General features: G+C 36.8%; 1 protein-coding gene across 1 annotated transcript in view; it reads right to left on the bottom strand.

The window, feature by feature from the left end:
* Positions 1-582: 582 nt before the first annotated feature.
* Positions 583-23,248, bottom strand: part of LOC133534129 (uncharacterized) — an 84,489-nt gene continuing 61,823 nt past the window's right edge. Inside the window, exon 2 of the mRNA XM_061873218.1 lies at positions 583-2,648. Coding sequence (XP_061729202.1) covers positions 583-2,370 — 1,788 coding nt within the window. The 5' untranslated portion in view covers positions 2,371-2,648. The remainder of the gene's footprint in view (positions 2,649-23,248) is intronic.

Raw genomic sequence — 23,248 nt, 5'->3', positions numbered from 1 at the left:
TCTAACTTATGATTGTTGTAAATAACAAGCAATTTTTTGTATTTAATATCAATTTTCACTATTTCCAGAATGTGGCCCACACACATAGTGGAGGGTCAGGGACTCACCTTCGAATAGCTCATATCCCGCCGACTCCAATTTTGAGTTCGTATTTCACCACAAACACGAAAATTTGATTGTTCACAATACACAGCGTTAAAAGTGATGTCACTGATCTTCTTGGAGTATTTTTTCACATGTATTTTGAGTTTTAATTAGAGGAGTGCGAGTTTTTGGGCGCGCGCGCGATGGGATTTTATTTTGCACTGGCGGTTTAAGGTGAGGGTGGGGGTATAGGACAAAGGATGTTGCGATATATAAAATATATAAGAGGTGCGTTCTAGTTGTGTGTATGAGATATTTAAATAAACTTAAATTAATTTTAAAAATGTATGAAATTATCACAATGGCGTAGCCAACTTCGGGGCGCCTAGAGGTTTCCTCTACATTGCGTTGAGATAAAAAACTGTTAATATAGGTAGATACTACTGCTAAAGAAGAGTTTTTTTTTTTTTTAATAAGTTTGTACTATGTTAAATTTAATTATTGCGTAGGTAAAGGGCAGAGCCGAGTTACAGGACGGACATAAGTTCCTGAATTAGTAGTCACTTTTGCGACGCGAATTATATTATCTTTTCCTGGGAAAACCTCTGAGACAACAGCGAGAGGCCAGAACATAGGATGAGCGTGATCATCTTTAATGACAACAACTGTTCCCACACTCACAGGTTTGGAGGTTGAATTCCATTTATCGCGTTGTTGAAGGGAAGTGAGATATTCCGTGCTGAAACGGTTCCAATAACTTTGGACAATTTTATTTAAAAGTTGATAGCGAGTTAACATATTATTTGAGATATTAGTATCAACTTTTTCCGCGGGTAAAAACTTGAGTGGAGTGATATTTAAGAAATGACTTGGCGATAATGCGGTTGGATCAGTAGGATGCGATGATAGGACGCAAATTGACGGACGACTATTAAGCAGCCCTTCAATTTGGACCAAAACCGAATTGAATTCTTCATAGGTTAAAATTTGATTTCCTATAGTTTTATATAAGTGAGTTTTTACGGATTTAACATTAGTTTCGCTCAAACCGTTAAAGTGCGGACCATAAGGTGGACTATGTTGAAATGTAATTTTATGTTGCGCTAGATAATTACTTAAATATTTAGTATAATCGGTTGACTGTATCAGTGGGTAAATTTCGTTTAGTTTGTGTTTTGCTCCAATAAAATTTGTACCTCCGTCACTATATAAAATCGAAACCGGACCTCTGCGTGAAATGAAACGTTTAAAAGCGGCAAGAAATAAGTCCGTGCTCAGATCGGAGACCAATTCTAAATGGATGGCTTTTGTTGTCAAACAAACAAACAAACAGATATAAGCCTTATGGCTTTTAACTCCGCGACGGCGTATATGAGTGATATAAAACGGTCCGCCGTAATCGACAGCCGTGTGTACGAATGCTTTTACTTGAGAGACTCGAATGGGGGGAAGATCACCCATCGGTGGTTGCGTAGACAATGGTTTGAGTTTAAAACATGAGTTGCATTTGTGCACTCTTTGACGAATTAAATTTCGAGCAGATAAGATCCAATATTTTTGCCTAATTAATGCTAGTACTAAGGCGGGACCGGTGTGAAGGTTCGACGAGTGATAATAATCTATTAGAAGTGATACTACTCTGCCTTTTGCGGATAATAGTATTTGATGTTTTTGATCAAAACTTAATTGAGAATGAGTGAGTCTACCTCCTACTCTTAGGAGACCTTGGTCGTCAATAAATGGACGCAGTTTTAGAACTGATTTACTAGGAATTAATTTGTTATTTTTAATAGCATCGAGCTCGCGAGAGAAGTGTGTTGCTTGTTCGTAGCGTAATACGCGGCATTCTGCATATTCTAAGTCATTTGGAGTTATGGAACCTTGAGAGTTGAGTAGTTTTACAAAACGAAATGCGTATACGAGTGAGCGAATTAATTTAGTCCACGTCGAACATCTTAAAGCGAGGTCATGAATCGGGTGAGTAGGTTCGGCCGTAGATAAAGTTTGCGCCGGAAGCGATGTAATTTTAATTTCTTGTAAATCTTCCTGTTGATTATGATTTATTTTAAATTTCTTTATAGGCCAGGTATTAACCGGAGCGGACAGCCATTGCGGGCCGTGGAACCAGAGTGAGTTGTTTTTTAATCCTATTGGCGTTACAGGTCGCGAAACAATACCTGCAGGGTTCTCTACGCCACGAACGTGGAACCAGTGTGAAGCGGGTAAGTATTCATTTATTTGAGCGATACGATTAGCTACAAATGTGTGAAATTTATAATTGATCATTTTTAGGGTTCCGTAGCCAAATGGCAAAAAACGGAACCCTTATAGATTCGTCATGTCCGTCTGTCTGTCCGATTCTGTCACAGCCACTTTTTTCCAAAACTATAAAAGCTATACTGTTCAAACTTGGTAAGTAGATGTATTCTATGAACCGCATTATGATGTTTACACAAAAATAGAAAAAAAAAACAATAAATTTTGGGGGTTCCCCATACTTAGAACTGAAACTCAAAAAATCTTTTTTCATCAAACCCATACGTGTGGGGTATCTATGGATAGGTCTTTAAAAATGATATTGAGGTTTCTAATATCATTTTTTTCTAAACTGAATAGTTTGCGCGAGAGACACTTCCAAAGTGGTAAAATGTGTGTCCAAAGTGGTAAAATGTTGAACAAGATCTAGTAAGTAGATTTTTTTTTAATACGTCTTAAATGGTACGGAACCCTTCATGCGCGAGTCCGACTCGCACTTGGCCGCTTTTTTAAATAAATATTTTCCATTCAAAATATGAGGGTTGGGTGATAAAGTCTGGTAAAAATTATATTCAAACTATTATTTTCACAAATTTAATAATGACAATTTGTACACTGTTAAATGACATGGATTTAAAATTACTTAGGAACTGTAGCAAAATTGATTTTTGAGGTTATTTCCCAGATGTTCGAGCGTGGCGTTTTACAGCGTGTTTCTAATGGACAGTATCAAGTGCCATTTAATTTCTTTTAGAACGGGCAGATAGCCAGAGAAAATTATTCTTGTATTCATTCTTTTACAGTTCACAATTTTTACAATGTAAGAACACGTTTTTTGGAATTTATTTTAGTGTAACTGGGAAATAATTTGATGCGCATCTACGAAAACTGAAACAAATCTTCATTGAACATTTGTTTTCATTAGCAAGTTTTGAATGCGAATCATGGAATCAATAAATAAATTAATAGTTACCAAAATATTGCGTTTTATATATAAGTCAAAGTTAAATTAAAAAGTACACAGTTACAAAAGTTACATATCACGTTTCATAATTATTACAATTACAATTGTTTAAATAACTTAAATAAAAATTTAAATCTACTTGTTTCACAACGTGTCAGTCTAACCTTAAAATTACAAACAAAACTGATGCTATGATAAATTAGCGACATAAGGTAAAGTAGGTTTCTACAAAAAAGGTTTTTAATATTTTACAATTTTTGATCTGAAAAGGTTGCGCCCAAAAATTTCACTCAGTGTAACAAGTAAAAAAATCTTATTATGTTACGTAGTATCAGATAAGCTGAAATTTTTGAGTTCAATATTTGTCAACTATGTAAAACTTCTGTAACTATAATCATTTCCAATTTAGTAACCTCAAAACAAATCATAGCGCACAACTAAAAAATACAGATTACATACAATGAAACATAAGATCGGACAACTGGTGACGTATATTGCAAATGATTTCTCTTTTTTTGGTTTTGAATATAAACGCGAAACAGAAGCCCAATATGTTTCCTTCCGATCTTCAAAATTAGTGCTATTCAAATTGACAGCTAAGCTCATGTATTCCTCAAAGTTTTCGATGCTTTCATTGATCTGACACCTCCCATTTCCAAATTTGAAGCATGTCACTGATTTTGTCAGGTATCCACTACAACGAGCTGGACAGCAAGGGAGTTTTGAATTCAAACACTAAAAAATAACGATATTGGTTACTTAAATTGGCTAAGGGTAAATTGCACGCCTCAAAAAATTAAATTTGATTTACTTACACGTTGTCCTAATGGTAGACAGGTTTTTTGAATTTTCGGGGGCTTGATCAGATACTGTGACGCCATGGGCTCAAGAATTATTGTCACAATTATCATAAAACTAATTAAGATGTTGATTTACAAGATTTGATCTAACACTGATGAAAGACGTCCTACGGCTGGAAAGTTCGGAGGGTTATGATTCCTGATTAAGACTTTTTATAGATTTTCAGGTGGGCTACTGAATACATTAATGTTCATTCATCTCAATGAACTGAATGTAGGTGGATTCTCAGTGAAGGGTCTAAGTTACGACGAGTTAAAATTCGTAAGTGATCATTACTAGCAATCCCTGTTCTCACCAATTGATATTCTTGGAGGAAATATACCTGTTTCATTACATGAAGAATACCTATACTGCCTACAAAAAAACTTCGACTTAAAATATTTGGTATTCCAAGTAGAAGACTTTTTTATCATGGGATGTATAAACATAATTCAATTAATTTTACATATTTATAAAATAATCCTATATTTAAATGCTTTAAACACTTAAAAATCTCCACCTTTCTAAAATTAAGCCAATCTTATATTCCACCAGACGTCATTCTATCTAAATCTAGGTAAATTATGCCTACTCTAATTTGACAAATTCATACCAAATTATTTCCACGTAAAACTATCTCTCAATAGATATTAGGAATTATTTATAGGATTGTATAGTAAACAAAATTATTAATAATCAAACTATTTTGACCATTTTGGTTAGTTAGGGTACCTTTAAACTTTTTCCAAACCATTTAATGATAAAAGGTGGCTTCAATGACTTTTGATGCAACAGAGCTCCAATATTGTTTCCTAAGTGTCATAATTTGACGTTCAATGTCATTTTGTTTTTATTATAAAAAGCCTGAGTTGACCTTCTAACAAGAGACAAACAAAACTAGACGCCATCTAGCGGTGTTTGATTGTACCATTGAAGCTTAGAACAGTTGACATAATTCTCATGTTTGAAAGTACGGAAAAGTTACGGCAGATGGCGTGATTTTAATTATTAGAGTCTCCAGTTTCTGTTATCACGATATTTGTATAAATATCATAATTATAATTTGAAATCTAATAAGTCCCGCTCAAAGAACTAGGAAGTAGTTAAGGAATTAATTTAATGACATGCTTACGTATTTTTCTACATGATTAAACGTTAAGAGTTCGGTACAGTTCGATACAGTGACGAATGTATACACTTACAAAAAAGTATCTATCCACCAAGAAAATATCTACTTCTAATAAAGAAACTGGTATACTTGTAGGAATCATACCAGTTGAGTGGCGACGACAATAGTGTAGCAAAATTTGATATACTTATAGACAATTTTGCATCTACTTTAGTCGGATTACTGAAAGCATCCCCTCTCCGATACCTCAGTTAAGAGGCTGTCAACACCCAATGTCCTTGAAATTGATGTTACTTAAACAGTTTTTTCAGAAAGACTATTTGTTTTAGTCAAGTAAGAAAAATATATGTTCATATTAATTATATTTCAAAGACCGTGGTTGTACTCGATACACGATTGAACGAAATCGGCTCGATAGAAAATAATTGCAAAGATTGGTCTTAAAATCACAATTAAACGGTTTTATGTCTTTATTGTTTTGACTTATGGGTCTGCAATTAAAATCACAATTTCCAAACATTTATATCTAAACCGTGGTCGAGTTAAATATTACACTAATAATCCACTTTTTTTTATTTAAATATTTTTCTTATTATTCCCTTGCCCAGGCCCAGTAACATGCGACAGTCCTATCTCATTTACTCCGATACAAATAGACAGTGTGCGCGCTTTAGGTCTTAACCAACGATTCCCCGGCCCCACCCAAAACAATTTCTCAATGTCCGACAGCGCCCTGCTTCTTGCTCCACCACGCACGTGGCCGCGCTCGCTCAGTTGCCCACAACTTGTGGGCAATTAAACGGACAAGCGCTCTCTCACTGGAGTCTTGTGGGCCACAAGACTCCAGTGAGAGCGCTTGTCCGTTTAATTGTCTTTTTTTTTCAAGTTTTCCAGCTTTAACGATGAAAATCAAGCTCAAAGATTTCCTTGCAGTGTGATTAATCCTTACATTGACGTCGGTTTGTAAAGCCGAGAATAATAAGAGGACGAGACATTACTTACACAGGTGAGGTCATTGTACTAATTTATCACATTGTAGCGGGAGAAACAAATAACTGTCCGTCACACTACGTTTCAAGCAACCTTCTGAGTGATGTAAGTATTTTTCCCATGTAATTCTTTATAAAATTCATATGAAAGGGATCGAAAAAATATGTGACGTTATTCTAAATCCAATATGGCGGAACATCCAAGATGGCGGAATAGTTATTTTTAATGCACTTCTACAATATGGGTATCAAATGAAAGGGATTGTTGAGAGTAACTCAAAATAACTAAAATGCTCTAAAAAGAAGAAACATTTCAAACATTTTAATTTAATGTAATACTTATAGGAACTTAAACCTCGCGACAAGCTTTTATGAACATATAAATTGTGTATAATGAGGTTATAAATTGATGATTAAAATTTTAAAGGAAAATTTTATTTTCTTCTTTTTAGAGCATTTAAATAAAAGCTTTTTCTAAAAAAATTTTTACTTTTATTTTATTCTTCTTCTTCTTCTTCTGGCCTTATCCCATTTTTATTTGGGGTCGGCTCTCCTAATCAATTTTCTCCAGTTATATCTGTTCCGGGTCGTCGTTGGGTCTATATTCTTATTCTCTAGGTCTTTCTTAACTACGGAAATCCATGTAAGTCGGGGTCGTCCACTCTTTTTCGGTTCTTTCATACATTCGAGCACCTTTCTAGTCATGTGGTCCTCCGGCCTTCTCATGACATGCCCATACCATACCATTTTATTTTATTCGAAATTTCATTTATGTGTTATGTAGTAATAAAAGGGTTTACCTTCAGGTGATTTATGGATACTCACTTGTACGGGTATGTTAGTAAATGTTAACTGTAGCATACAATGTTACCTGTCTTAGTAGCCTGTGATCTCCATCTCTATAGATTGTTATCAAAGTTTTTCATGATCTCTGCCTTATAGTCTGGTGAACAGTGTACTTTGTATTGTTTATGGTTAAATTTTTTAGATGGAGTGCAAAGTTATCTATTGATGTCATGTTAACTCTTGTTCATGTTAGTTTAGTACCTTAGTAATGCGCAGTGCCTAAACCTTGTTATGTATGTACTGCTGTATGATGTCATTGATGTCATGGCGGGCGGTAGGAAGAACATACTGTTCTTGGCGGGCGGAATGATTGAGCGTTATAAGTAATTTGCGATTTATTGTCAACATAGTTTTTTTGGTATCTCAAACAGCGCCACACGCCCATAGATAGAGTCAATTGTTTCATCGAACTTGCTCTCTCTATCAAAAATGGCTGCACGCGTAAGTTCGCAACTCTGTGTGTTAAAATCATAAAATTAGTTTTAGTGCACAAATATTGTGCTTCATAATGTGAAAAGTCAAAATAAAAGTGTTAAATCCAACGTTTTATTGAAGAGTTATCCACCAGTGCACTAGCTTATACAATTATCCAAACTGTGCCGGCCACATGGTCGGACAATAAGTGCATGTACATGTTATTTAAGGCATTATACATTTATAGTCGAACATAGTTGTTTTTACGTCACACATCACAAAAGTAAATTATTAGTTTAAAAAACACTACAAAAACACGCTTTATTATAACCTTGAAACCTGATCGTGTTCAAAGTCCATTACGTGACCTTTCTCACAAGTGCAAACACGACTATGATACGATATTCCATCATGGAATGCCAGTGCCTATCTTCCGGCTTCATCATCAGACTTTGAAACCGAATCGTGGTCAAAGTTCATTATAAGACTTTTCTAACAAATCCAAACACAGCTATGATACGATGTTCCACCATTAAGTTCCAGTTCATATCTTCCGGCTCCATCATCAGATCAGTTCGACAGTACCATATTATTCTATTGTCATCAGAACTACATACAGCAGCCAATTTTCATGACGCTACGATCTTTGGAAGATGTTTATATTTAGTTACCTTACATTCCATTACATAGTTACATACAGGTCGACCTAATAAAAGCGTGTTAAAAATAGACGCAACAGACGTAACGTTACGTAAAAAAAGAGGGGGAGTTGTAGTGTGTGTACTATGCCTCACCCCGACACGTACGTAGCTGTAGTATATAATAGCATGGACGCGTTATTTTAACATAATATATTAGTATTTAGACACCAAGAGTTGTATCATTGACGGCACACTTTACAGCATATTATTATTAACCTTTTCAACGCTTTTTACCTCGCATCAAAATGTGGCATACACGCCAATATGTCAACTATTGAGAAACGAATTTAAACCTTATTTGTCAACAGTAAAATTGCTTTGACAGCGTCTGCCATGACCTCTTTAGTGGTCGTTGGCATGGTAGGCACGACAGCACACGACCACTTTAGTGGCTCTTGGCGTTCAAAAGGTTAAAGGATTTCTTGAGTGGACGCACAGAACATGTTATTCAAACATTTGCTGTGGAGGAAACTTGGCGGAAACTGAATGAAACTCTGGAGGAAATTTTGTCAGCGCAAAAACCCGGCACAAGGAAAGGTTTTCATGTAGAAATCTATAAATCACTGCGTACTTTTATCACGTAAAAATTAACTTGCAAATAATCTGACATCTAATATTCTTCATGCGTAAGCATATGTGACGTCACTGAGCTCGCCCGCCCGCCTCAGTCCATCGCTAATCGCGACAATGACTCACTATCAAGATTGAGTTATGAGAAGACGTGATCGTATTGTGTTGAATATATTACAATGTAGAGCTTGAAAAATAAATCATTATATGTATGTCTTTTATATATAAAGGCACTGCAGGGATATTTCCTTCCTTTGGATCATCCATCCTTCGATTTTATTAAATGTGGGTAATTGGGCGAGGAGATAAAACGACGTACAAATGATTCACAATTTTAATTACACATCCAAATCACTAAATACAGTCTTCAATTTAACCACTATACTTTAAATCATCAATTTCACATGACGTTCTGCAGAACACGTGGTACTGTGACCAGATTCAAAACGATTCTACTCGAGCTGTCCTTTTTGCCCACTTTTTCACCGCCATGACACCCACGTTGTATTGCCAGGCCTATAAAAACTGACAACCGCCATGACACCCAGCCCTGTGTTGCCAGGCCTATTAAACTGTCAGATATCACGGCCGTTGCGTCCGGTCCGAATTGTACCAGTGTTCTGCATTACGTCAGAGCGTGTAAGACGACCCGACCGATCTGTCAAATACAAGTACGTCCAACACAATCGAACATGCTGAAACGTCTATCGCCTTCTTTACAATTTTACGTCTAACACGCTCTTAAGTTATCTTTTTAGTCGATGCGCCGTCACGGCCTGACTGACACGTCGCTCGTCCTCGGGCGACTCTCGATTACTCTGAAAAGAAAGAAGTACACCACCTTAAAGCTTCTCGTATTCACGCTCGTCTATTCCTGACTTAAAATATCACACACACATTCCTCTAGTCACACCGTTTTTATAATCGGACCGGGCTAACGCTTAGCCCCTGCGATCGCTGACCGGACCGGGTAACTACTCGTTAGCACCCCTACGATCATACTTTGTTGCAGATCGGACCGGGTGACCACTCATTGGGTGATCAATCTACGACCAACGACCAACGACCTCATACACAACTCACCAGACCGGGCCTTCACTCATTGATGCCCTTCGCTGCCTATATTCACTACGGGGACATCGATCCACATGGGCCAGTCCCATCATTAAGACAGCCTTTGGCGTTGACACGCTCGCCGCGGCAAAGGAACAAAATACCAAATTGCAGATCACGTATAATTCAGAGTTACATTGATTACCGCGACAAGTATGTCAGAGCCATGAACATGAGTACTTCACCAATGAATCACACGAGTAATCACATTTACTTACGAGTCAACTCATGTTCGTCGTTCTCTGAAGCAGAGAGGGTGGCAGAGCTGGCGGTCGATGTGCGAGAGCTAGCCACGGAAATCATGTCACTGTCATCATCAGTAGAAACCTCACCTCTCTCCTGACCATGGACCGCCGTCTCGGCCTCCCCGTCGCTATTTAAACTAGCACTTACTTCGACTAAGCCCTCAAAGCCTCCAGGTACAGCGCGCAGGTTTTCGTGGGAATATTTATAAACGCGGTTTGTACCACTAATTGAACGAAGTTCGTAACGATCATTATCTAGAACACGCGTGATAACAAAGGGGCCCTTAAACTTTCGTTGCAATTTCGTTTGATTGCGCTCACTCGACTTAATGAAAACGAAATCACCTTGCGCGAAGGGTTTTACACTTGCTTTACCATGATTAAAGCGTTTTTCTTCTGCTAGGGCTGCCTTCGTAATATTGCTTGATGCGTCTGTACGAATTACTTCAAGATCTAGACGGGATTCCGGTTCGGCATTTGACGCTATTTGTGCTAACCCTAACGATTTTGAACGTATTCCAAGCATCAACTCTAACGGTGTATAACCAGTTATCCTAGAGCGCGTACTATTAATTGCTAACTGGACATTGGCAAGTTCATCACGCCATGCCTTATTGGGGTTATTTTCTATTATGGTAAGTAAGCTTTTAAGCGTGCGCATCACGCGTTCTACTTGGCCGTTCGCTCTACTTGAACCAGTTGCAATTAGGTGGAGATCTATATTATGGTATGCGCAAAACTGCTTAAATTCTGTACTAACATAGCATCGTCCTTGATCGGCAATAATCCTTTTGGGTGCTCCGAACAGGCACACTGCCGATTCAAGTGCTTTTATCGCACACACAGTGTCAAGGGAGGGAGTGTATTCGAGGAGGACAAATTTTGTGAAGGCGTCAATAATTACTGATGCGTACTCCTTCCTATCGCTTTTTCCGCTTAGTTTCCCTGTAATGTCAATGTGTATGGTATGCCAGGGCGTAGATACCTTGGGGATTGGATGAAGCCTGGCCTGTTGTGCTCCCGAGCTGCCTTTGGACGCTTTGCACACTATGCATGAGTCCACAAATTTACGAACCTGCTTAGCCATCTGAGGAAACCAATATTGCTCATATATTTTGTCGAGGGTCTTTTCGGCACCTAAATGTTGAATTTCTGTGTGCACATGGTTAATCAGAGTCCACGTTAGGGAACGCGGCACCACAGGCAACCAATAGCTAGACTTATTGCGCTCAATCTTTCTATAGAGAATCCCATTGCGCACATCGTACGTATGCGCTGTCGCCTCTGGAAGCTCACCGTTATTGTGTTTTGTAATTAGAATTTGTCTACAATATTACTATCTATAAATTTAATTTGGGTAGGTACTATGAATAATTAAATCGTTTCAATATATTGATTTTTTGTTTGCAGGTAAAAATGGTAAGGAATTACAAAAAAACAGAGAATCAGAATTAAACGAAGAAGATCCGATACATATTGTTGGCTGACTCATTCCACTAATATATCCTGCATCATCTTGAAACTGTTGACATAAATACACTTGGTTACAAATTAAAAAAAAATTAAAATATTTTATTAACTTATTTTTTAGGTAAAATAAAATGTTTTCTTTGGTGAAATTCAACAACGACAAACTGCAAATAGTACCTACAAAACGTGTGCAAATTGGCAAAAGCAAACAATGCACAGTAAACTGCAAAGGATCAAAATATTCTGCAGTCGTACTTAAATTACATGGACATGGTAAGGTTTCTCCTTGTAAACCTTTTTTTTACAACATTATGTACTTTTATTGGAGATTAGGCCCCCTTAAAATTCCTACTTTTTTTGGTACAGTCAGCGTCAAATACTTCGTAGCAGTCAAAGTAGCCAAATAGTTCGGTACACCATATATTTAGTATGGTGTACCGAACTATTTGGCCACTTTGACTGCTACGAAGTATTTGACGCTGACTGTACCCTTAAGAAATAGTTTGCTCACCCCTGCATGCACGTTAGATGCATGACAGATTAAATTAACGTCTGTATGCCAGTGTCCAAATTATACAAATTCAATCCACACCTGATAGTCTGAGGTCAATTTTTGACTAGCAGTTTTCAATCATCCGGACCGCGCTAACCTCAACCTTATTGGTCATTTAATACCTCACCATTTTTTCCATATTCTTAACCGCCTTCAAGAATAATATTAGCGATTTTCAGATTCAAAAGAAATATTGGAAAAAGAAATTAAGAATGATAACTTGAAAACCAAGAAGATAAAAAAGACAGGCTGTACATAATAAAAATAAAGACAATACAATGTTATTGCCTGCTAACTATGAATCGTCTGAAAACGTTTCAAAAGAGATATTGGAAAAATAAATTAGACAAAAAAAGATAAAAAAAATTTGGTAAGAGTGGAACTTACAGATACTCTTGATATTAACTAGGCCTCGAAATAGTTCGTTAAGAATAATATCCGATACAGTAATTTCAGAAGGACAACCTGTAACTGTATTTTTATTAAAATGAGGATAATACATTTATTGACACAATTACCAACTACCAACAAGAATACTCATTACATGTAGACAGCAAGTGCATAATGACAATTCTGCAGAAGACTATGTATGTTGTAAAGGGTTTCTTTTGAAAAATAACTTTGAGACTGATCCACTTTGTACCTATTGTCTTTTATACTGTCGCGTCGGTTTCTTTCATAAAATTCTGTCTATCTTCCCATACTGAGTAGTCTCTCAATCAGACGTTACTATACATCCTATAAAGTCTAGACACTTCCTTCTGTTCTGGCTCCTTACTGTACTTTCTCTGCTTGGTGTTAAGTGCGCTGCCGTTTCGTTTCAGGTGCTGTGGAGAACTGTGTGTCAAACTAGCTCAAAGATGTCTAGCACATAGCTAGCCCAGGAACTGGAACAGAAGCTCAACGCAGCGCTCAAGTAACTGGAGCAATCTAAAACAAAGTGTTGTAATATGCCAGTATCTCCCCTTGCTTGTTACATATATGAACATAATATCGATCTATTTTTAAGTCGGTTAAATAAAATACCTTGTTTGGGTCTCACGGTAATAAATTTCTTTCATATCTGACGTAGATCATATCGTCTGAAATATTAAACGCTAATTTGGAGAGCTCAGTGATGAATAGTAAACCAATATATTTAGAAACTTGTGTATAAAATAATTTGAACTTTATTTCAATGTCATAAAGCTTTTACATTATAAAACTTTGTCCAAACAATATACTGGGACCATTAGTTCAAGTGTTAGTTTTAAATATCAGCTCGAACTTTACGTCATAATAAAATTAAATGAAATATGTTTGTTATGGATAAAAATATTTTTAGCTAAATTGTGCTCATATAGAAAAAAAACAAAGGTGGTTAGAATAAAAACTAGTGACATCCCACATGCGTAGAGAAATAGTTTAGACCACACCCAAAAGTAGGTCAAATTTGGACCTTATGTTAATTAGGAAATAAAGTTTATTTTGTGTAAAATTGTATGAAGTTATGAATTTCAGTATTGGTTAAAAGAAATGCCAATCAGGTGCAAAGTATCTGGGACAGAGGGATTTTCAGGACCTCTGGTAGGGATGCATAAAACCGCTTGCACGAGCATTTCTCGTGGCCATTCGCAGTGACTTTTAAACAAAGCTCTATAGTGGGTATATTTAGGTTGCCTATACTGCCGTCCTATCACTAAAACCTATCTAACCCACAAATTATAGTTTTGAGATATGAGCAAAAAACGTTCAAACCCATATCTCTAGAAAATGTGTACATTTCTTCCGGATTTCTTTTGTGCAAAAATTAAAACTAAATTTATCCTTACTTTGTTTGAAAACCATTTCCTCAAATATTATATTATTAATTAGAAAATCACAATTTTGTGTTTTAGTGTTGCAAATAATTACTAAAATATGTGCGATATTACTCCTAAAACACCGTTAAGTATACCTTAACCGTTGTTTAGAATTGAATAACATATAAAAAATAACTAAAATAACGGCCAAGTCAATTTACGTGTTTATAGTATCGTAATTGTGAATTTTGTAATAAACAAAACATAGCTTAATAACCGCAAAGGTACTGAACAATTTTATAGTATTTTATCTGTTAAAATATTACCTAGAAAACATTTGTAATAAACACGTTATTGGACTGTAACCGTTTTTTAGCTATGTAATGACTATACATATTGAAGTAATTTGTATGCATTCCTATACTAAAAGCCCGTTAAATGACGAACTAGTAATGCTCACTAGGTTTAAGTCTTGGAAATATTCAAAATAAAAGGTTTATTGTATTAACAAAATCATGTTAACCTGCGTTATACTACTAAGTTTTAAGAGAAATTCAATATGTTAAATCACATCTGTATCGTATATGTATTTATTCGCATGCAAAAATAAAACCAAAAACTTAAAAAATACTGACAAATCAGTCGTCAACTTTTTAAAATTTTAAAAACGCAAAGTGTGTCAGTCTCAAAAATGTGTTAAATTTTATATAAAAAAATGTACGTGAAGAAGTAGATTACTAACCATTGTAAGGTGCCTGATCCATGTAAGGCCCAGTGTCTAATGAAGCCCACTTTTGAAAATGAGCCCCCCGCGCTTTAATTGCCAGTTCAAAAACCTAGTAAGGCTAAATGACTACACTAAAACCTATCATTTCTCAGATCCCTACTAGTTTTTATACGGAATTTGTGACTTCCTGAGTTTTACTACGGTAAAAGGTAAGTTAACATACTACTTACTGGGTTTAGAGGCAGAGAAATCTGTAGTAATCATAATAATTGTGCCGATTTTGGAGCAGGTATCTCTGTAATCGGGTGAGTACTTACGAGATGGATACAAATAAGATAAAAAACGAATTTCCAATAATTAGTTACCCACCTTACCTAGTAGGTTTTTATATAGGGCAGCCAAAATCAGCCTTTAACACCCTTCGTATAAAAATAAAGCATTAATCTCATGCAATATGGAATGGCTGTAGTACAATATGCGGAGATGATCAGAGGCTTCACTTTCATAATTCCGTTGAATTTGGGGACCCGCTAAAGTGTGGTAGTTTCTTAAGTTACTTGGAGTTAGTAAATATTACAAAGCTCAATTAATACCTTTTTTGATTTCGACTGCATTAATCTGCACTTCTTTTCTTCTGAATTTTTTTCTCGTTAAGTAGAAAAATCTAAAACTTCCCTTCTAATGCATCTACTTAACTTTTTTTAATGTTCGTCTCGTCTAAGGCCGTTGGAAAAGACGATGCGAGCCAAAGTTCTTGTGTGTCTTTTGTACATAAACAGATTACCGTTTTGAACAGACATGCGCTCACGAACCTATATTAACCCGGTTATCCTACTCGGCACAGTACAATTATCGCTCTTGTAAAAATACTGCAGATATGGTATATCACGGTGTTATCATTCTTGGATTTCGGTAATGCTTTCAACACGGGTGACTTCGACATCTTAGTAGGCATATTCCGTTCTCTTAATGTATATCCTGTGACAGTGAACTAGTTTCATAGTTATTAAGTAGGGCGTCAACAGAGGTGGATTGCTCTTAATCTTCATTGTGCCTGCACAGGACGGGGCAGCGTGTTGTCTCCTGTTTCATTTCCTTACTTTATATACTCTAACACGTTATATTTCCTTCTTCTACCACTTTAAACATACTGTCAAGGCTCTTTTACTCATCTACCATAGACAATCTGCACCATGCACATGAACACTAATTTAGAAAGCATTTTGATTTGGACTTTCACGTTACGGTCTCAAGGTAAATCCACTGAAATTTAAGTTATAGTGATAGGTACCTAGGTCAAAGTGTTCTGCGAAGACTGATTTTAGTACCCTACCTGCCATTATTTTTAACGGTACCTATTTAGATTTCCTACTCTCCCCAGGTCTCTTAAATCTCGCTGTTTCTCTATCATGGATACCTCAGATGAGCGAGTTTAGAAGGATTTTTTTTGATATAAAAGCATCACTCCGCATAGTTCGAAACATTACGCCACTAAGATTGCATTAGCTCAATCCCTCTTACTTACTATATTAGTTTATGCTGACACTTGCTACTTAGACCTTTGGAAGACCAACTCAATATGTTTAAGCAATTCCAGCAACTCTCTATTAAGTATATAGTTGCTTTTTAAATTAGATCATGTCTTCGTAGTGGCCATGTTCTCGCTACGTAGAAATCCACTACCGACGTGAATTATCATTGGTTAATCGTTCACCATTTTTGTATGTAAATCGTAGCACTTACTTTCGGTTTTCGGTTTTTTTTTTATATAAGCATGCATCCATCAGTCACCGAGTAAAAAAGACAACTTACAGCGCACGGCGCATTGTTAAACTGTCTGCCTTGCGTAATAAAATTCAAGGGAATATGTTTTACACTTAGCGGGGTTTTAGCGTGGCATTGTTGGTTGGCTGTGTTTAACTGTTGTATTATTATTCTTTTTCTCAAACATAATTACCCGTTAAGTACACTAAATAGGTTTTAGTGATGTATTTGTTACATGAATCGCAATAAAAGTCTTTTACACAAACGGTTAAAGAACGTTAACCATGTTTAAGCATAGTAACTGTTTTTTTGTGTAGTATTTAATAAAAAAAAATTGTACTTGATAAAACATATTAATAGTTTTTCCAAGTAAATGTGTTTTAGCTATGTATAACGTAAAAGATTAATTAAAATAAAAAACTGGCTAAGCGCTTTTATATTACTTATAGAAGAATAATGTAGGTTTGCGATTTTATAGTATTGAGAAGTATCAAATTATAATGCAGTTAGCGTGTTAGGTCGAGTCTGTATCTCCGTAACTACAACAGATAAAAATATGATTCCAAGACCAGTCGATAGAGAATTCTTTTCTCTTTTAGAATATTTGTCCAAATGAAAACTGGTATTATGCAGCTTTGAGCGGTTTTAGAGATAGGACGGCAGAATATTGTGACCTGACTTAGACTTTGCTAGTATTTCATGATGCTGGTAGAGTTTGGATTTGGGGTATAATATAAGGTAATTTGTTTTGGGGTTTTATTTGAATAATTTTAAAGAAGTTCATTTAGTTTGTGTTAATTTGTGTAAATTTTAACTATTTGTTTGTTTATTGGTTTGTGGTTCAGATTAGCGCTAGTGTTTGAAATTATACTAGTGAACTCTGATTTATAACTCAATAGACTTATAAATATTGTAAAGTTTTGTTTTGTTTATAGTGTCATTTATAATTTTAGAGCATGTTCAGATGACAAGCGCTCAACGCGCGTTTTGATAACGCGCGTTTACAACTACATAACAACTTATTCAGGCCGTACACATGCTAACGCGCGTTTTATTAATACGCGCGTTGAACGCTGCGCTAGCGCTTGACTGTTGTCAGCGCGCGTCAACACGCGCTTTGAGATCATTGGTTTTCCATGTTTCCCTTCAGTTGAGCGCGCGCTTTCGACACGGATGGACGTATTTTAGGGTTCATCGGGTCGTCCAGAAATTGTCCGAAACGGAAACCGAAGCTTTTAATACGGCATTATTTATAGACGAAATAGAGAAACGTCCTGCGATATGGGACATGACAAGTAGCGATTATTCAGATAGGAATTTAAAGAGACGGGCTTGGGAAGAACTCGTCCTCATATTCTGTGAAGGAGGTGATTACATATATTTATTTACATTTACAATCAGTTTGTGTTACAAATTAAATATTGTGATCCAGCCAATCAAGTTTTCCTTCGTTAAAGAAATAATTTGTTAAATGTTCTCGAACATTATCCGCTTGTGGCACAGCACGCCCAGTATAATGTGAGGCTAGATTTTCTTGTTGTGGAGTATACAGTGTATCGTCAAAATTGTAGCCATCCCTCATTCTGACATAGTTATGAAGTGTACATATAGCTTTTACGATCTTTTCTGCAAAGCCGATGTTAACATCTAATGGCCTATGTAAAATGCGCCATTTATTGCACATTATGCCAAAAGTACATTTGATGTGCAGGATGCAGGCGCAGGGCTCGGCGTAAGAGTGCCACGAAGGATTGTGGTTTATGTCGTCGGAAATAAAATCATATCCTTGCTCAACAAAATAGTAGATTTAATTTACCACAAATTACACTACATTTCGTATACGTCAAAGCACGATGTACATTGATTAAAATGTCACATATTTAAATTTAATAAAATATATAATTGGGAGTGACTTCATGGAGAGCCATATATCGAACAGAGAGGAGATCAAAGACAAACCGGATAGGTTTTTATAGAGCGGTATCATAGAGAAGAAAAATAGGTGTTGCCTGTTTATATTGATAGACAATACATGTAAAGGGTATACTACACGATTTCTAACACTCCTCCTTGCACTTTACATGCCAAATAAAAACTCTATAAGTATGGCTCTACATAAAGCATACTTATAATTAATTACATGCTGCAAGCTTAGTCTAGTAAAAAACACATAGACATAAATATCCTGATAAGGCATGCAGCTATAATTATGTAACACAGGAATGAATATCACATTAAAAAAAATCACAAGTAGAGAAGTATAGCTATTAACATTTCAAAGGTTTAACATTAAGTCCTTGAATAAATTTACAATGTTTTTCAGCACATACAGCTTTTGTTAAAACATCTGCTACCATTTTGTCAGTCTGCAAGTACCTTACATTTAAGTGTCCTTTTTGAATCAGGTCTTTAATAAAATGATATCTTAGGTCTATATGCTTTGTTCTTTTGTGAGAGTGCTCTTTTATTAACAGTAATTTTTGAGCACTTTGGCTATCATCATAAATGACAGTGTCAAAAGTTTTATCGATAATTTCTGACAAGAAATTTCGTACAAAACATACGTCCTTTCAACAATCTCCAAGAGCTACATATTCCGATTCGCAACTTGAAAGAGAAGTACATTGTTGCTTTCTTGCCTCCCAGTTAATTACATTAAATCCTAACTTAATCACAAAGCCAGTATAGGACTTGCGGTCTGAAAGGTCATTGGCCCAATCTGCGTCAGCGTATGCAGTAAGATTAAAAGTATTGCTCTTTGTGAAACAAAGCCCATAATTAATAGTACCTTTTAGGTAACGAAGCACACGCTTTGCCATGCGCCAATGATTTTCATCAAAACATGTGTTAAACATACTAAGTTGGCTACATGCAAAAGATATGTCAGGTCTAGTACAGACTGATAAATACATTAGACTTCCTAATAACTGTCTGTACTGATAAGACTTCATCATCTAAACATGTCTTATTTGATTTCTGTAATTTACAATTAACTGGTAAAGGTGTAGAAACAGATTTTCAATCTGACATTTTATACTTTAATAATAAACGCTTTATGTACTCAGTTTGATCTAAAGTTGTGATGCCATTTTCTCTACAAACATTAATTCCAGGACAATTATTTAATTTGCCCAAATGTCGGACTTCAAAATTCGTTTGTAAAAGTTGTAAAATATTATTAATACAATTATTGTGAAATATATAAAAATCATCAACATACAATGCAATAATAATATATTCAGTCTTTGTTTTCTTTGTATAAATACATGGCTCACATTTGCTCTGAGTAAAATTATTTTGTGCTATGAAATCATGTATTTTGATATTCCACATTCGGTTTGCCTGCTTAAGGCCGTATAAGCACTTCTTAAGCAAACAAACCTTATCACAGTTTTTAAAGCCTGAAGGCTGCTCCATATAAATCTTTTCATTTAATTCGCCATTTAAAAATACAGTTGTTACATCAATATGGTCTATGTCTAAGTCTAATTCTGTAGCAATAGAAAATAGAATTCTCAATGTGCTATGCCTCACTACAGGTGCAAAGGTGTCCGTGTAGTCAATGCCCTCTACTTGACTAAAACCACGGGCAACCAACCTAGCTTTAAATTTGGCAGGCTTACCTGAGGTGTCAAGTTTTCTCTTGTAAACCCATTTACATTTGACGATGTTTTCATCTGAAGGTCTGTCTACCAAGATCCATACCTTGTTTTTAATTAAAGAATCATACTCACATTGCATTGCCCTCTGCCATTCATCTTTTTCAGAAGATTGCATGGCTTCGCGGTATGATGTAGGCTCATCTGGCGAATAACCTTCTGCTATCATAGATAAATCATAGTCTCTGAGATGGTGTGGCACATTACCTCGTGTTTTACGTACGGGACGTGAACGAGACGTGTCGGAAACAGCCGGCAGCGTCGGCTCACTTGGTGCAGACTCCGGCAGAAAAGGCATGGGACCCTCTGGTGCACCCACTTCATCACCGTCGTCATGATTATCAAATGATGACTCCGGCAGAGAAGACAAGGCGCCCTTTGGGACGCAATCTTCATCACCGGGACTGTCACTTTCACCTTCATCGCCCGTACAGTAAGGTTCAGATAGCGGAGACCATGCCGGTCGCGTTGGTGTCTTTGAATCTGAAAATTGATTAAAAGAGGATGAGCACTCAGCTGATTTATCTTTTTCATTGTTTTGAATGACATCATTAACATCAAAAAGTTTGTTAGAGTAATCATTAAAATTATTCAATGCATTCAAAGAATTATGTTCATTATTAGGCATTGGAATATTAAAATTGTCTTTATCGATATAATAATTATAGAAATTGGCTCCACAAGTCTTTTTACAACTATCATGTTTTCCTATAAATTTATCCTTATTAAAAATAACAGATCTGGACTGTATAACTCTGTGAGGATTAGTGGGATCAATCAAACGGTATCCTTTAAAGGTATCACCATAACCAACAAAAATTAACGCTTTTGCCCTTGCATCAAGTTTTTGACGCTTTTGACTAGGAACATGTGCATAAGCAGTACATCCAAAGACACGTAAATGACTGATGTCTATAGGAGACCCAGTCCATAAGCTCTCGGGAATTCCACCTGAAAGCGCTCTGGTAGGAGACCTATTTTTCAGGAAAGTGGCTGTCATAACTGCCTCTCCCCAGTAACGGTTACACAGGCCGGATTCCTGCAGCATAGCCCTAGTTTTATCAAAAATCGTTTTAAAAGCCCGTTCCGCTGTTCCATTTTGAGCAGCATTGTAAGGAACAGTGGTTTGGTGTAAAATACCATGGTCTTTAAGATAATTGGCCAGTTTATTATTTGTAAACTCAAGGCCATTGTCACTGCGCAAAATTTTAATGGATAAACCAGATTGTTTCTCTATCATAGTTTTTAAAATTAATAAAATGTGAACTTACCTCTGATTTGTGCTTCATAAGGTAGCCCCAAGTTTTCCGGGTATGGTCGTCTGTAAAGGTCAAAAGGTAACGAGCTCCACCCCAAGTTTTGACTTGCATAGGTCCAGCCACATCTGAATGGATGAGTTCCAAAGGTTGGGTAGTGCGCTTCATGCTGACAGCAGGATATGGTGCTCGCACCATCTTGCCTGTCAGGCATGGCTCGCATCTACCACTGATGGTGTCTTCTTTCTGAAAATGTAAGTTCATGCATTTCTTCCCATCACCAAGAACCCTCATACCTGGTTCAGACAAATGAGCTAAGCGTCTGTGGATTAGGTCCATTGGCACAGTCGAAACAGTGTGAGCATTCACTGTCTCTTGCCTAGTCTGCAAGAGCTTGGAAGACTCCTCCTCAAGGATGTGTCGCATTTGAGCCTTGTATTTATACAGACCATTTTCCTTAGAAGCAACTAATACTTGATTGCCAGTGACTTTAACATCATCAAAGACTTTACAATGATCCCTATCAAACATGACAGTATAACCCTTTTCAGTAATTTGACTAACAGACAGTAAATTGCTGGACTGACCTCTCCAGCAATTTACTGTCTGTTAGTCAAATTACTGAAAAGGGTTATACTGTCATGTTTGATAGGGATCATTGTAAAGTCTTTGATGATGTTAAAGTCACTGGCAATCAAGTATTAGTTGCTTCTAAGGAAAATGGTCTGTATAAATACAAGGCTCAAATGCGACACATCCTTGAGGAGGAGTCTTCCAAGCACATGGAGAACATTTATAAGGCTAATATTGGAGCACAAAGGGACCCTACCAGTACAATTGCTATGTAACTTATTACCATTAGCTATATAAATAGTAGAGTTTTTACCTCTAGGTTCTTCTAGTAATTCCTTATTAGCAATCATATGTTGGGATGCGCCGGAGTCCACCACAAAGTCATGGCTGCTGCTGCCGCTGCATACCATGGCTGATTCAAACATAGTGTGGTTCTCTTCATTGTTCTTCAGCTCCTTCTTGCGTTTAAAGCAACGCTTGATAGTGTGTCCGCTCTTCTTGCAGAACTGGCAGAACATAGGCGATGACTTCTTCTTTTTGCTTCCTAGGTAGGCCTTCACACCCTCCTGGTCACCCTCACTTCTCCGGTGTTCTTCTTGCAGCAATCTGGCCCGCACAAGCTCCACCGTGAGTGTGCTCGTAAGACAGGCGGTTTCCAGACCAGACACCAGGTTGTCAAATTCCTGCGATAAACCACTCAACAGGATTTCCGCTACCTCATCGTCGTCTATTTTCTTGCCTATATCGTCGAGCTGTTGAACGAGACTCATGACCGCCTCGATATATTCCGACATGCCGCTATACTGATTATATTCAATTTTATGCAGTTGACGTAACAAGAGCACTTTTCTGTATAGACCTTTGGACTCGAAGGCATCGGCAAGCTTCTTCCAGGCGTCCTTTGCCGACGTGGCATCTTGCACGTACTGGTACAACGCGGGCTTAATCGTTAAACATATCTTAGCTAAGGTGCGGATCTCGCGGGTCGCATCGGTATCCGTACCTTCCACGCAGCCCCATAGACCATCCAGCGTAAGTAACATTTTCACGGCAAATTTCCAATTTGAATAATTTCCCAAGCCATCCAGCTTCTCGACGGGAATATGTCCGTTATGTTCATTATGTGACGACATTCTTGACGACGAAATTGTGATAGTGGTTGAGCAAGCGAAGAATTAGTAGGTTATAATATCACGAGGGCGATGCGATTATAACCTCAGAATATCAATGTTTCCGACATACCTTTCTTAGGTTTTGATTTCCAGTTTCCTCGCGGCACAAGCATCTGGGCGCATAATCTGATGTGCAGGATGC

The sequence above is a fragment of the Cydia pomonella genome, unplaced genomic scaffold, assembly GCF_033807575.1.
Source record: "Cydia pomonella isolate Wapato2018A unplaced genomic scaffold, ilCydPomo1 PGA_scaffold_59, whole genome shotgun sequence".
In the NCBI taxonomy this organism is placed as follows: Eukaryota; Metazoa; Arthropoda; class Insecta; order Lepidoptera; family Tortricidae; genus Cydia; species Cydia pomonella.
This window is presented reverse-complemented; position numbering and strand designations above follow the sequence as displayed.